The 16,644-nt window shown below is 34.6% G+C and overlaps 2 protein-coding genes and 1 non-coding gene across 3 annotated transcripts in view; all 3 read left to right on the top strand.

Annotated features, from left to right (window-relative positions):
• LOC116016891 (RNA polymerase I-specific transcription initiation factor RRN3-like) overlaps window positions 1-2,768 on the top strand; it is a 9,340-nt gene extending 6,572 nt beyond the window's left edge. Inside the window, exons 14-16 of the mRNA XM_031257332.1 lie at window positions 919-1,038; window positions 1,876-2,066; window positions 2,183-2,768. Coding sequence (XP_031113192.1) covers window positions 919-1,038; window positions 1,876-2,066; window positions 2,183-2,483 — 612 coding nt within the window. The 3' untranslated portion in view covers window positions 2,484-2,768. The remainder of the gene's footprint in view (window positions 1-918; window positions 1,039-1,875; window positions 2,067-2,182) is intronic.
• A 750-nt stretch (window positions 2,769-3,518) lies between these two features.
• LOC116015430 (RNA polymerase I-specific transcription initiation factor RRN3-like) lies at window positions 3,519-4,650 on the top strand. Its single transcript, XM_031255493.1, has 2 exons — window positions 3,519-3,948; window positions 4,065-4,650. The coding sequence occupies exons 1-2, from the start codon at window positions 3,875-3,877 to the stop codon at window positions 4,363-4,365; spliced, it is 375 nt and encodes a 124-aa protein (XP_031111353.1). The 5' UTR covers window positions 3,519-3,874; the 3' UTR covers window positions 4,366-4,650.
• A 10,779-nt stretch (window positions 4,651-15,429) lies between these two features.
• TRNAM-CAU lies at window positions 15,430-15,514 on the top strand. The gene is given in 2 exon segments: window positions 15,430-15,467; window positions 15,479-15,514. It is a non-coding gene; the product is annotated as a tRNA-Met (tRNA).
• The last annotated feature ends 1,130 nt before the right edge of the window (window positions 15,515-16,644 follow it).

Here is a 16,644-nt window from a genome sequence, read left to right as displayed (position 1 = left end):
GGGGGGGGGGGGGGGGGGGGGTTCTTGACTTCTTGCCATAGTTCTACAATTGAGCTAACCCCTCACTTGTTAAAAGCATTGCTTCATTGCTTTAGTGACGAAGCAAACATGACCGAATGCAGAGCACTTTGCTTCAGCGAAGCGCACTTGCGGTTGAAAGTGGACTAAAGCAACTGCTTTGGTCTGAATCAATTGATGCAAAAAACGAGGGAGAAAAAGCTGTGCTTCAGTGAACAATTCCAATAATATTGCCTTCTACAACACTGAGAATGGCTTGGGTCTCATAATCTTTGTTATTGAGCCATCTAGGACCATGCAATTCAAATATTACTTGAGTGACACCCTTATTGTTGATAGGTGTACTAATGTGATGCCAGTTAACTGCCTCATTTTTCCCAATCCTCTACATCTCTGTTCCTCTCTTAACTAAACCTTATATTTCTTCTCTAAATCTCTAATGCAATTGGCACTTTTCTTTGATCACTGTATACTATGTATGCTGGAAATAGGGTTGGAGTATGAAAAGGGACATCATTTTTTTCAGGTCTCTAAATATATTTGTTTACTATAACACTTAACACTAAATTAATTAATTAAATTTGCATGTAACTTGTTGAGTCAATCCTCATTAACTAAACCAAACACATAAAATGGGATGAATGGAGTGCAATAAACACATATTAAGATGTTCTGCATATCTTGAAAATGCAACATCCTTTTAAAGGAAAGGAGGATTGTGTAGAGTTGATCAATTGTTTCTAGTCTGGTGCTTACTGGTTATGTCTCCCAAGTGCAAAAATTTTGTGATGTTGAAATGTTATGTATTTGGGTAGTTAGAAAATGCTGCCTGTTTGTAGCAATTGATTCTAGTAGTGAATGGAATGGTAAATTTATTTGTACTTTTTTGCTTTGTTGCAGGCCATAATGTACATAATTTGCTTCCGGAGGGGATCCATTCATAGTTTATTCCGTATTAAATCTCATCTCCTGCGCATGCGTATAGAGGATATCCTGAGGCATTCACTTAGTCCATTGATGGTAAACACTATGATCAAGGTTTAAAAAGGCTTTTTTGAGGCCCGCCTCAGAGTGAGGCTTAGCAGGTACGCCCTGAGGCTTATGCCTCTTTGGCTGAATTAGAGGCTTACGCCTCAGCCGTATGACGCCTCATATGCGCCTCAAGGCTTTCTGAGGCGTTTTTTTGAGGCGAGTCACACTTTGACTTGCGATGTGGGACGAGACTCAACTCTTGCGACGGCGACCTACAGTTTCCGGTGACCTCCAACGTCCTCTGTGTGTGTATATATATAAATAATATGGGTGTACTGCCTGCTGTTTCATATAGAGTGTGGGTGTGTGACACCTAGCCTTTTCTAAAAAAAATGTTTTTTAATGTTCTTATGCTGGTAGTGTGATTAGTGGCTTTCATTTGTAGGTTAATCAAGCTACAGACTATAACCATTCTCCTATTATATATATATATATATATATATATATATATATATATTTGAGGCTTACGCCTCGCCTCAAAATATAAAAAGCCTCAAGGCACGCCTTTGCCTTTTAAAACATTGACTATGATAGTGAAAAGAATGGCCTTTTTAATGTTTCCTCGAGTATGAAGTCATTTGTTAGTGTTTGCCCACATTTCAACTTTCTCTTCTCCATATAATCTTAAATGATTCTTTTGTGTTTGCATTTCCATTAACCTTTCAAGAAAGAAAATATTTCATTTTTATTTGTTTTCCATTTAATCATATATCAGTTGAAGCAGGTCCTATAGCTTAAAACAGAAAAAAAAAATTACAAATGGCAGGAGTTTTTCTTGCTCATGACTGAATTTGCCTTATTTTAATCAGCTGTCTTTTCGAACAGGTTTGCTTACCATCAATAGTAGAAGAATTCCTTAGGGTGGCAGAAACCACATGTTTATTTAGTTTCCCAGACAACAGTGCCCCTATTGGTAGTGGTGTATTTGAGTCGGAACTTTCAATGGCATTTGGTGGGAATCAGGGGCTTGATTCGTTCTTCCCATTCGACCCTTGTTTGCTAAAGAAATCTGACAGGTCTGCTTATGTGTATCTTACTGGAAGAAAATGAAAAAAATGTTTATTATTTTGTAGAAAGGGTTATTGTACTGACTGATAATTTGGGTGTCTTGTCTTGTTTATTTTGTTTATAGGTTTATCAGGCCAAACTTCATATACTGGTCCATGGTTAGAAATACTTATGATGAGGTTGAGGATGACGAATGCACTAGTGATGAAGATGACGTCGAAGTTTGCATTCCCGGGAATGGCATGGACATAGTTGATGGAGCTCCCCGGAGTTCTCAGGGCGACGTAGGGGATCTTGACGAATTTGATTACAACCTGAACAAGATGTCTATAACTCCAAAAAGTACATTACTTAAACGCTTTGGAGGTGAACAAGCTGGTTTGCAGATGCCATCGAGAATCCGACCTTGTCCTGAATCTTTGTGATGGACCATAATCGCTTTTATCCTGCAGCTGAAGATACCAAAACATGAGAATCACATATTCACCTGTTCTTCAGTTTGCTAGATTCATATGCCGGAAGAAATTTGTGTTGTGAGTAGGTAATTGTAAAATCTATAGTGTAATAGGAGCTTCAATCTTATAGTCTCAATTTTGTGGTGTAGGGAATTCTTCTGCTCCATGTATTCTGGGCTACCTATATTTTCATGTAACCTTGGTTTTGGTGAGTAATGTTACATATAATGCTACTTCAAAAAAATTACGGAATAAGGCTTAAATTGTCTTTTAAGTAATTTAGAAATACACTCCCATGTGGGTTGGAGTGATCTGGAGAACCATTGCTTAGTATTTGGATTGTATAGTCTCCTCCGGGTAAAACGCAGAGCTCTGTGCGGGGAGATTGATCCGGGTGTTAAGGGTGGTAGGGGAGGGAGCCATTGCTTGGCACTCTAAACCTTAAGCTTTTGGTGGTAAAACTACGGAGCTCCGTACACCTTGAGTAGTTTTAGTGTTAAGGGTGGAAGTGGTAGAACTATTGCTTAGGGTGCCTCCTGTGAAGGTCCTTGGGGATAAAATACGGAGATTCATACCCTAGGGATTGGGATGCATTCTAAGGGTAGTAGGGCATATTATGGAGACTTTGGCATGGATCCCACCCCTTGTGTGGGGCATGAAACATGAAATGCATTTGAGTGTGAATACTTTGGTAGGGGAGACTTTGGATTTGGAGTGGTTAAAACTTGCTTTTGTATATACCTTTTGGCTTTAGCAAGTGACCACTTTTGGGTCCTTGTATGTATATATAACTCTTTTAGATCAATGAAGTTGCTTCTTTTTTTTTTTTTTTTTTTNATTATATATATATATATATATATATATATATATATATATTTGAGGCTTACGCCTCGCCTCAAAATATAAAAAGCCTCAAGGCACGCCTTTGCCTTTTAAAACATTGACTATGATAGTGAAAAGAATGGCCTTTTTAATGTTTCCTCGAGTATGAAGTCATTTGTTAGTGTTTGCCCACATTTCAACTTTCTCTTCTCCATATAATCTTAAATGATTCTTTTGTGTTTGCATTTCCATTAACCTTTCAAGAAAGAAAATATTTCATTTTTATTTGTTTTCCATTTAATCATATATCAGTTGAAGCAGGTCCTATAGCTTAAAACAGAAAAAAAAAATTACAAATGGCAGGAGTTTTTCTTGCTCATGACTGAATTTGCCTTATTTTAATCAGCTGTCTTTTCGAACAGGTTTGCTTACCATCAATAGTAGAAGAATTCCTTAGGGTGGCAGAAACCACATGTTTATTTAGTTTCCCAGACAACAGTGCCCCTATTGGTAGTGGTGTATTTGAGTCGGAACTTTCAATGGCATTTGGTGGGAATCAGGGGCTTGATTCGTTCTTCCCATTCGACCCTTGTTTGCTAAAGAAATCTGACAGGTCTGCTTATGTGTATCTTACTGGAAGAAAATGAAAAAAATGTTTATTATTTTGTAGAAAGGGTTATTGTACTGACTGATAATTTGGGTGTCTTGTCTTGTTTATTTTGTTTATAGGTTTATCAGGCCAAACTTCATATACTGGTCCATGGTTAGAAATACTTATGATGAGGTTGAGGATGACGAATGCACTAGTGATGAAGATGACGTCGAAGTTTGCATTCCCGGGAATGGCATGGACATAGTTGATGGAGCTCCCCGGAGTTCTCAGGGCGACGTAGGGGATCTTGACGAATTTGATTACAACCTGAACAAGATGTCTATAACTCCAAAAAGTACATTACTTAAACGCTTTGGAGGTGAACAAGCTGGTTTGCAGATGCCATCGAGAATCCGACCTTGTCCTGAATCTTTGTGATGGACCATAATCGCTTTTATCCTGCAGCTGAAGATACCAAAACATGAGAATCACATATTCACCTGTTCTTCAGTTTGCTAGATTCATATGCCGGAAGAAATTTGTGTTGTGAGTAGGTAATTGTAAAATCTATAGTGTAATAGGAGCTTCAATCTTATAGTCTCAATTTTGTGGTGTAGGGAATTCTTCTGCTCCATGTATTCTGGGCTACCTATATTTTCATGTAACCTTGGTTTTGGTGAGTAATGTTACATATAATGCTACTTCAAAAAAATTACGGAATAAGGCTTAAATTGTCTTTTAAGTAATTTAGAAATACACTCCCATGTGGGTTGGAGTGATCTGGAGAACCATTGCTTAGTATTTGGATTGTATAGTCTCCTCCGGGTAAAACGCAGAGCTCTGTGCGGGGAGATTGATCCGGGTGTTAAGGGTGGTAGGGGAGGGAGCCATTGCTTGGCACTCTAAACCTTAAGCTTTTGGTGGTAAAACTACGGAGCTCCGTACACCTTGAGTAGTTTTAGTGTTAAGGGTGGAAGTGGTAGAACTATTGCTTAGGGTGCCTCCTGTGAAGGTCCTTGGGGATAAAATACGGAGATTCATACCCTAGGGATTGGGATGCATTCTAAGGGTAGTAGGGCATATTATGGAGACTTTGGCATGGATCCCACCCCTTGTGTGGGGCATGAAACATGAAATGCATTTGAGTGTGAATACTTTGGTAGGGGAGACTTTGGATTTGGAGTGGTTAAAACTTGCTTTTGTATATACCTTTTGGCTTTAGCAAGTGACCACTTTTGGGTCCTTGTATGTATATATAACTCTTTTAGATCAATGAAGTTGCTTCTTTTTTTTTTTTTTTTTTTTATTTTTATTTTTATTTTTTTTTTTAAAGAAAAAAAAAGAATACGCTCCCATGTAAGATATTTTTAGTTAACATACACTTTTTTTTTTTTTTTTGAAAACAGTTAACATACACTTAAAAAGCAATAAAGGCATCTGAACAAGATATATTTTAGTTAACCTCTAAAATGAATATTTAGTAAATGAACATTGTATAATTTTGCTTGAAACCAATATTTTGGTTTAGGAAATTAGCTCAGTGTATAAAATTGAGTTTATTCCAACTCTAGTTTTGATTATTTTATTTTATTTTATAATTTTATAAACATTAAAAACTCTAAAAGTCTATAATATCTCATCGAAGAAAACCTTTTTTTAAACTCACGATCGAGGTCCATTAAGACTATTAGATTCTTTGGTTATGTCAATTTTGAATAGTTTTCATCAATTTCATTATGTAGCTTTAAAAGGTGTTATTTTTTTCAACATTCTTGTAAAATTTTGGGTTAAATTGCATATTGACGATAATTCTAAAGCATGATCAATTTATTTATTTGGGGTTGGATTTTCATTCTATGGTTAGCCTATTGCACAATTCATAATTATATGATTGTGTCGATACTAATGACTCAATTGATTAAAGATTATTTGATTGTTGAAAACTTAAAATAAACAAGCTTGAATTTCAAAATCAAAATTTAAGGAAATAAATTTCCTTACATTGGAAGTCTTTGAACATGCAAAGATAAAAATTTGTAGCTAAGTTTGGTGAATTTTGTGTGTATGTGTCAAGATGAGTATGGGTTAGTTTGCATAGTTAAATAATATAAAATATAAAGTGCAGGAGAGAAAGAGATAGATTTTATAATGATTTGAAAATTTTTCCTACTCCACTCTTATCCTTAAATTTAAAGTAGGATTTCACTAAGTATTTAGTATAACAATACAAAGTGAACATAAGCCTTCAACTCTTTCCGATGGCAATCATGAGATAGTTTCGAGCTCCTCATCAACGTATCCTTTACTGCCCGATCAAGAGCTAGCCAAGGGTCAATTACAAAGTCCTCGCTAGAATGATCTTCTAATTTTTCTTAGCTTACAAGTTTGGTTGTTGTTGAATATTGAACTTGAAAGAATCAAAGTGATTCTTCTTTTTGCTTAGAAGACTAGATTTTGCATTTATCAATTTCTCTCTCAACTTGCTTTCAGTAACAGATAGCTGAATATAATGTTTTCCAACATTTTCTAAGCAAAGGGTCCTCCTTTTATAGTTGAGGAAGAGTGATTGTCAACTTGACGTTTGAATTTGTTTGTTGTCACTCAGCAAGTGGTAGCTTTCCAAAATCTGCCACAATCTCTAAAAATTTGCTACCAAATCCTTTTCTTCAGCAACTTGAGAACCACAGGATAATGATTGTTTCACTATTAGTGTATAAACAAACTTTTGGTTCAAAAGGCCTCTTCTACTTATCACCAATTTGTCTCGATGTAGACTTGTAGGTGTCAGACAAGTTGTAATGTGTCTAACATCACTTTTTCATTCTTCTTTGTATGAACTCCTTCCAAGGTTGATCTACTCCTTTTTTATCTTAAAGAGTGTGGTGAAAGTAGATAATATTTAAAAGAGAAAATTGTCATTTTAGTCTACTGACTATTGGAGTCCTCTTAATTGCAGTCCACGACTTTCAAAAGTGTTAATTGCATACCCTGACTATTCAATTTCTGTCAATTTTGGACACTCTGGCCAAATCTCACCGGAATTTCCTAAACCTTAAAATAACGAGGGCATTTTAGTCATTTCACACCCTATTTCTTCTCCGGCGAGCTAGCATTTTTTCCGGCAAGCAACCATTTTTCTCCAATTTAGCAACCATTCGTTATCCATCTTCAAACAACAACAATGATTGCTAACAAATGGTTCCTACAAAGAAAAATGGTCTAAATTAGAGACAATTCGTTATTCATTTTTCTCCAATTTAGCAACCATTTTTTCCGGCGAGCAACTATATCAAACAACAACAATAACGCACAATCCCAGGATCCACCCAAGAACAACAACAACAAAGACGCCAACGTCGACGAAGTAGACTAGCGCTCATCGTCCACCTCGTCCTCCTCAGAATACATCACCCTCGTCGACGAGAACAAGCGGCTGAAGGAGGAGAACGGCGTCCTCAGCTCCAAGCTGTCGACAATGAAAACCAAGTTGCTCGCCGGAGAAAAATGGTAGCTCGCCGGAGAAGAAGAAATAGGGTGTGAAATGACTAAAATACCCTCGTTATTTTAAGGTTTAGGAAATTCCGGTGAGATTTGGCCGGCAATTTGGCCAGAGTGTCCAAAATTGACAGAAATTGAATAGTCAGGGTATGCAATTAACACTTTTGAAAGTCGTGGACTGCAATTAAGAGGACCCCAATAGTCAGTAGACTAAAATGACAATTTTCTCTATTTAAAAACTCTGTCTTGTATGGAGAAAATCTTCTTTTGATTATCTTCTTCTGAATTTTCTTCTTCGAATAGTTTTCCTTTTGAATACACTCCTTCTGACTCCCTTCCTTCTGATTGCTTTCCATCTAAGTTATGACGAATCTTGAGCATCTTCTAGTGTAACATCTTTCGATTATCTTATGAGCTCAAAATGATTTACAGGGTAGTTCGAGGGGTTCACAAGCACTATACATTTAACTTTACCATCATCAAAATCTATAAACATTTAATTTATTTCTAAAATTAATTATATTATTGGCAACAATTCAACATTAGGATCAAGCCTTACAAATTAAAATGAAAAGAAAATCAAGAAACTAGAGAATAGATGACAAATAGAGATAAAATTGCATAAGCTATGATGAATGATTTCAATATTAGGCCGGCTATTACTAATGTTTATGTTGATTAGAGCATGCGACTTCATTAGTTTATTATATAGTTATTATAAGACTAGTTTTTGTTGGCTGGAGTAAAAAAAAACATTATTGAATATGTTGGAGCATGTAGTAATTAAACTCTAATCTATATTATTATTATTATTATTATTATTATTATTATTATTAAAATAATTAATATTTTGTAACAAATAACTTTATAATATATTTATGGTCATTTTCAAGAAAATGAATTAAATAGAAAAAAATGCAGACATTCTAACTTCCAACCTAACAAAAAAGATAATTTTTTTGACTTTTAGCTAAACATTAGAAAAATTAAAATATTTGTCAGAAAATGATCGAATCATTTTCAAGAAATAATTTTATGAGTTTCCAAACGGATCAAGTTTTAATTAAAATCTATTACCCGTTACACATGAGACGAATTTACACAAGACCTATATATAATATATAATTTGGATCTTGAACTTGAAAAATTTACAAAAATCTTGATTATTGCCACTTATTTGAGGTTAGTTTAAGCTGAACTAATAATTTGATGATCAGATCAAATTTTGTTCATGAGGTTTAGAAACCTTGCTTGACCTTGCTCATTCAAATAATCAAATCAAATTATTAATATAGTAATATTATATATAAAATTGGTCAATAAAAAAATGAAATTGAGAAGAGAAGAATATATATCACAAATTTGATTTGGCTATAATATAATGCATGGGAATTGAAGGCCTTCTTGCTTCTATTCCTAGGGAAGAAGAGAGGATGGTGGCTATCTATTCCTCGGATTCCTAATGGATTGTCGATCCATTCTCAACGGTTTGCTTTCTACCACCGATGTAACGCCAGATTTTCCTGCCATCAATATAATGTTTCTCTATTTACTTATTTTAAATGAAAATTAAATAATATTACTGCATGCCATGTTATATCTAGTACAATTACACAATTAATAAAAGAGAAAATTACATTTTTCCGTCCCTAAGTTATAGGGTAATTGTAATATTACTGCATGCCATGCTCACTTTTTGTACCTAAGTTATCATTGACGTAGCATTTTTCATTGTTTCGTGCTCAATTTTTGTCTCCAAGTTATACTAAAATTGTAAATTTCGTCCCTAATGTTTTATTAGTAAAGGGACGAAAAATACAACGCCAATAATATCTTAAGGACGAAAAGTGAGTATAACCAACACTTAGAGACGAATTCTATAAGTACACTATAGAGACAAAAAGTGTAATTTTCCTTAATAAAATATGACTCACTTACCGGAGAGAAGAGAGGCTTGGTGCCAGGTGGGGTGTAAGGGTAGCTGAAAACCCTCCAATAACTTCATAAACATATCCCATGGCCTTCTCTGCTGCCTTCTCACTTTTATTTACGAAAACCAAAATAAACACAATATTTTAGAATTAAAAACACATCAAAAACCATTATCTACTCATTTCTATAATGAAATATTATTATTGAAAATAAATTTAGTAAAAGCAAAAAAAAAAAAAAAAGGTCTTTCAAGGATTGATAACAAGTAGATTTGTTTCCTCGTTAATTTATTACGCAAATGCAAATATAAGCTCTTGTTCCATGTGGTTGCCAAGTTGATGGCAAATTATGCTATGGACCCGAGTCTATGATCACAAATTTAGAACTCTATGTTCATAATTTTAGAACTCTATATTCACAATTTTAGAACTCTATATTCACAATTTTAGATTTCAATATACAAAATTACATTACTCAATATTCACAACTTTTGAACTCTATATTCACAATTTTATTATATAGATTCAAAATATGTGTTATACTATTGAACATAGAGTTATGAAATTGTGAACGTAGAGCTATGAAATTGTGAACATGAAATTATGAAATTGTGAACATGAAGTTATAAAACTATGAACATGGAGTTATGAAATTATAAACATAGAGTTATGAAATTGCATAGACCCGGGCCACCTTACAAGGTGGTCCCGGGTCCATGGCATAACAACTACAAATTGATCCTCCAATATTGCCTATTTGTTATCTCAATTCTCAACATATTAAGCTCTAACAAGTGACCAATATGTATGATAATGATATAACATGATTAGATATGATGTTTGTGTCTAATAGATATATTGCAAATAGACTCGGTGCGGATCAACTCGAGGGAAACAGGACCCGACCAGCTGCGGGCTCCGGAGCTGAGCCCAACCTCGGCCTAGTCCAGCTGACTTGGGCGTGGCCGAGCCCAGTGCCTGCCACCTGAGCCGAGCCCTGCGTTTGGCCGGGTGCTTGGTCTTCGGCCAATGCGGTACGTGAGGCACGAGGCGCGGTCCATTGCGGTTGTAACCTCTATCACCTTTCTCGCGGGGTAGTTGGGAGTTGATTGGTATAAAAACACTACTCTTTGTCTTGTGGGAACATCACTTGTTCTCCCGTAATAGCATTACACTGCATTTTTTAATATAAAATTTGTCTCCGTGACTAGCAAGTCATTGTCTTTTTCGTTCCATTACCTTTGTCTTTATCTCTTATTATTTATAAATTAGGTTATTTAAGTCAAATTATCGGGTCAAAAAAAACTTTTTACCAAAAACTATTTAGCCTGCAATAATTGAAGGACAAAAAAAAAACTTTTTACCAAAAAGAAAAAGAAAAAGAAATTATATGAACCTGCCCAATGCAGAAGTTAAGAGGTCAGTGTAATAGGCCTTTGCATCTATGGACGAAGGGACGTCGGCATAAACTATGTACACTTCTATTGGCAGGGTCGTTCCAATAAAAATAGGGGTCCTGTGCGGCATTTGAATTTGGACCCCTTTCACAAGAATATCTATTAATATAGAATCAAAGACATCCTAATTTCTTATATCATATATCTCAAATAAAAATGAGTCATTTGGCTTATCATTGTGACCACCATCATCTAAACAACCATCAACATTCTTATATCATTTTCATTGTCACAATGATACTTATCATTGTTGTGCACATTATCCTTTAAATTTGTTCAAGTCTCGCAATCACCTTCATCTTCTTTATGAAGATTATTAGCATCTAACAAATTTTCATTGGCATCATCCTTTTGCTAATGTATTTGATATTCTTTTGTAATGAATTTTTTCAAGAGCTCGCTTTTGTGATTGAGTTAATTGCTCAATTCTTCTTTTCTTTTTACGTTTCTCAAACCCAGATGAATATTTTTTAGAAAACATAATTACAAAATCCTTAAAAAAAATTATTTAGAATCTTTATCAATAAATAATTTATCAAGAAACAAACTCTTGAATATATTATTAAATATTTAAGATTATTAAGTCAATAAGCCATGCTAATAAATAATAATTGTGAAATAAATAAAATAATATGTACAATTAAGTTAATAAGTTTTAATTAATAATTACTAGATGTCTGATGAAAAACTTGAGGGAAATGAGTCAATGAGGATAATGAACTATTGATTATGATGACCTATTGACCTAGATATTAAGGAATAGGAAACGGGATTAGGGAAATAACTAAAGATTAGGGAATAGGAAAAGGGATTAGGGATTGAATTATCAGAATATCAAGAGTAATAGAAGATTATGCTTATACTTCGTTCCTACGTGAGCGCGTGGGTACTGCAATATTACTCTAGCCTCATCATAATCTCCAATCATTATTATATGGATCATGGTTCACACAGCTGTGTGAACCATAAATATAAGGTACATTTTTAATATACTAAAAGTACATTATTTTATATACTATCAAATACTATACATTCAGTACACAAATAATGTATTTTTAGTACATTAAAAATGTACCTTATTTTCATGGTCTACACAATAATTTTCCCATAATCTCATATAATATATGTATATAATTTATTTTTTTTCACAAATTTAGGGCCCAATTATAAATAAAAATGAAATTTTTAAAAAAGTATATACACATATAACGTATGGGGCCCCCAAAAATTGGAGGCCCTGTGCAATGGCCCTGTCTGTTGTGTAGACACCCCCATTTTGATGAAATAGTGTGAAAGTGATGAAGTAGAAGTTTTTGTGCACTCCTTTCATGGCAATATAATATTCTAATTAGTATGAGGCAAGCAAAATTGTACTAAGCTATAGCTAGATGGACTTGCAAGGAGAGGATTAAAGCTGTTTTTAATTATATTTATAATTATTTATTATTGTACTAAGTTTCTGTGATATAATTACTTAGGTGCATTAATAAGAGGTTTATGGTCTAGTTAAAAGTTGAAGCTAACGGCTGAACAAGAGAAAATGAACGATTCATGATCATTAATTAATTAATAGTGTGTACGCATTGTAATTAAGTTGTAAAACGTTATTTTAGTTTAATAGTGAGCATTTAGTGCAACTCAAGGTTCATGCCATTCCGTCCGTTGGATGTGTGATGTGTCAATTGGCTTGGTATACTAGTAACCGTCAACAAAACAATAATTAAATTTTTTAGTAGGTGGGGCAACCCAACCAAATTGATTACATTGTTAGTTTGGTAACCATAATGTTTTAAATTTGATTTTCAATAGGAGTGGTCTGATCTATTGGTCTTCTTGGTTTGAGTTGGTGACCTATGAACAACATAGACTTGTTTTCTTCTTTGTGGTCATTTGCCAATTAGGGTTACAAGACAGAATTTACTCGGTGCACGCCCTTAAGTAGTGATCATGAATTTTCCATCACTCAAAAAAATTGTTTGATGGCTATTACACAGGGTCTCACTAGAATGATATATCTTTCTTATGTAGTTTGTGAACTATTATATTACACATAAGTGGAGTTTACCTAGTGCCCTATCACCCCCCAAAATAGATTAATTGTGTTAGGAACAGTTTGTAATAGATTTTGATGATACCAAACTTAAGAGTTTAGACCCTCAAATCATTTTTATCTCTTAAACTTAGGATAAGCCTATTCAAATTCGAATTTTAACCGAATGGTTAACTGAGTGGGTAAGTATATTCAACCGAATGTACACTCGAAGAAGTCAAGTCTCACACCGAGTAGTCACTCGAGAGGTTAACTCTTAACGACTCGTAAAGGAGTGTAATAGAGACGAATGACTGAAGACTGGATATTCAAAGATGAAGACATTGAAGACCTTAATTCAAGACTGAGAGGTTGCAAAGACCGAATAGTGGAATTGTTTACCTCTTGTGCTTTATCAAGACCGAATGATAAGAAAGGTCATTCGAGGAGTTAAGGGATGATTGGTAAAGTCAATCAATCATATCCTAGAGGATCTAAGGTTCCAGACGTTAACTTTGATAACAACTTGATAAGACCGCCAGAAACATTCTCTAAGCGCATAAGTGTCCGGACCTTAAAAGTGAGGAAATATGTTCTAAGTAAAAAGTCAATCCTAGGAACATATCCCGAGGTCGATCTTCATTAAATGCCAGTCCTTTTTGTCCAGAACAAAAAAGCATTTGCTCAGCGCACTTTAAGAAATTAATGGCTGGAAAATCTGACAACTCATACCTTTTGGATTACCCGTTGGTCCATAGGTTTTTGAAATTTGATTCTCCCTCCAACAGAACTATCTTTCACACCTATAAATACCCTCTTCACTTACTGAAGAAGGTGCTGGTATTTCTAAAATTATAGTGAGATAAAAGCTTTATAACATCAAGTGCTTTGCGACCAGTGTTGATAAAAAGAGAGAAAAGCTAAATCGCATACATCCAGATTTGAGAAATCTTGAGCTACTTCAAACCGAGAAGATTCAGATTCAAGAAGCCAAGATTTCAAGTTGGAGAAAAGAAGAAAATCAATTCTTCATGTTTGGATAAGTAGAAAGAGATGGAGTAAACTCGTAGTAGTTGAAAAACCTAGTGGTGCAAGTTTGTGTCTAGCTTTGTGTTCAAGGAGCAAACTTGGTGGTGTTCTTGTATTAAGGGGATTTAGTGCAATCTTTCACGTGTTGTGAAGAAGAGTGAATTACTAGATTATACTTTGTTAACCGCCGAACCACTATAAAAACTCTCTCTCTCTTTACTTATTGCTTTATATTCGCATATCATACACGCTCAAACCTAATATTTCATTAAGCAAATCAAACGTGCAAAGAACATTAAAAAGGTTTAAGTTTCTATTTTCGCTGTGCAACATTAAACTCTGACCAAATTTAAGTGAGTCTATTCAGTCTCATCTAGACTCACTCCCTCACTCTATCGAGACCAGCATTGACATTGATAAATGATTGAGTGTGAAGATCGTGATACAAGGTTACATGGTCAATATTTGTTAGAGAAAATTGTAATTAATACCCCTCACAAATATGCTAATTATCAGTGTCACACCTAAATTATTAGTGGTGTAAATGTTGCCTCTCAATTTTCAAAACGTGACATATATTGCCCCTCGCCTAATAACAAGAAGGAGAAACATTTTGTCGACGAGGGGAGAACAAACGAAGAACTAAAAATAAAGGAAAAAAATGTGGGCTTCGAACAGGGAAACGATAGATAACCACATTTACACCACTATTAAATTAAGGGAGGGACAATATATGTCACGTTTTAAAAATTGAGTGGCAACATTTATATCATTAATAATTTAAAAGTGACATTGATAATTAACATATTCGTGAAGGGCATAAATTACAATTTTTCCTATTTATTACTTCCTCTAATTGTCTAGACAACAAGGAGGGGTGGGACTCATGTTAGAGGAATGAGGTCTGGCCCAACCTCAATTGGCCTGTGAAGATCAAAGAGTTAATTGGGTCTAAGGGTAATCGAAATTTATGGACAATATCTTTGGGGCTAAAGGTTCACACAATATTGTAATTCTTACTTCTTCGGGAATATTGTATGATATGAATGCATAACACCATGAAAAGCAATTATGTCAGTTTGATCGAGAGAAATATACTTTTTCTTTTACTACTACTAACTCTGCTACAAATATAGTATCTGATCATAACTATTTTTTCAACCTATTGAAACACAAAGAGTTAATAGCGTACCGTCCCACTGAGGCTCAAACCCATAACCTCCCATTTAGGAGAGTCACTTCATATCACTAGACCACAAGATTATTGGCTAGGAGAAGTATACTTAGTCATAATAAGGAAATTCTATCTTTTACTAAAATTTAGTAATGAAAATGCATGATGGATGCAATGAAATAATTGTTTTTTTCTAGCAACAATGTATGATTTAAAAAAAAAAAAAGAATTTCTCTAGGGTTGACTCTATGAAATCTAGATTGTTCTTTCATGTTTGACCATATCTAAAGACGATTTTAGTAAAAAGTAAATATATACTGTATTTGTCACAGTGTGGTCAAGCAACATTGGTTTATAATATAATGAGATAAAATTGCACAACAAGGGGTGGTGGCGCAGTTGGCTAGCGCGTAGGTCTCATAGCATTTGTGTTATCCTGAGGTCGAGAGTTCGAGCCTCTCTCACCCCATAAGTGTAGTTTTGAGCCTGTCCAGACCGTATTAGTTGTGTAAATCACATTTTTATCCATTCGTCGTGTATTTAACATTTTTTCCCATATCAGTTGTGTACATAATTTTTTAAATATTCATATTAGTTGTGTCTTTACCACATAAGTAATTATCATCATTTTCCACCTGCCAGGGCCATATTAGTTGAGTAAATCACGTTTTTATCCATTCGTTGTGTATTTAACATTTTTTGCCCATATTAGTTGTGTACATAATTTTTTAAATATTCATATTAATTGTGTCTATACCACAAAAATAAGGTAATTTTTGTTGGAATTTTTAACAAAAAATAACATTTAAGTGACTATTTTATTGTACAAATATATATATATATATATATATATATATGTGTGTGTGTGTGTGTGTGTGTGTGTGTGTGGGGTTCACTTTTGATTTGGGTCGGATCAAAGTGGATTCGAGTTCTTTGTAGTGAGACAAAGAAATTGATATATTGTAAGCTCAAAATGATAATGGGTGAATCAAAAATTGATTCTCAAAATAGACATATTTGAGTTGTAAAATGAAGATGGAAATGGTTGAAAAAAACTTTTGTCTCACATTGATTTGGTAACTAGATTTGCATCCCTGTATATTTCATCCAAAAGGTTGAATCACCAACCCCAAGGGCCTCATACTCCTCGGCCCGACAGAGCATTGGGAGAATGTAAATCATTGTAACTCAGCAGATCGAACACAGAGGCTAGACCGTTACTTACTGCGTACAAGGAGTCCCCCTCACTTTGAGAGATTGCTCCACACTGTCGCTCGTGAGACTCAATCTCTAGTTTTCTTCCCAAACTCCACCCGTATATATTAAATACCCTTTTAGATGGAGCTTGAAATTTATAACTTAGAAACTCTCCCTAAGGCGCAAGGGGACACACTGTCGCTCGTGAGACTCAATCTCTGGTCTTTCTTCCCAAACTCCACCCTTATATATTAAATACTCTTTTAGATGGAGCTTGAAATTTATAACTTAGAAACTCTCTCTCAGGCGCAAGGGGATAGGTGCAAAAGCCAATACAGTTTTATTTCTCAGAATGTCGTTCTGGAATTGTTGATTCTGATATATCGGAATTAATTTTGAATT

The sequence above is a fragment of the Ipomoea triloba genome, chromosome 4, assembly GCF_003576645.1.
Source record: "Ipomoea triloba cultivar NCNSP0323 chromosome 4, ASM357664v1".
In the NCBI taxonomy this organism is placed as follows: Eukaryota; Viridiplantae; Streptophyta; class Magnoliopsida; order Solanales; family Convolvulaceae; genus Ipomoea; species Ipomoea triloba.
This window is presented reverse-complemented; position numbering and strand designations above follow the sequence as displayed.

Bases quoted from the DNA above. Each gene is read 5' to 3' on its own strand.
- LOC116015430 (XM_031255493.1), top strand. From the start codon at position 3,875: ATGGCATTTGGTGGGAATCAGGGGCTTGATTCGTTCTTCCCATTCGAC. The intron at 3,949-4,064 runs GTCTGCTTATGT...TTTTGTTTATAG, and splicing joins TTGCTAAAGAAATCTGACAG to GTTTATCAGGCCAAACTTCA.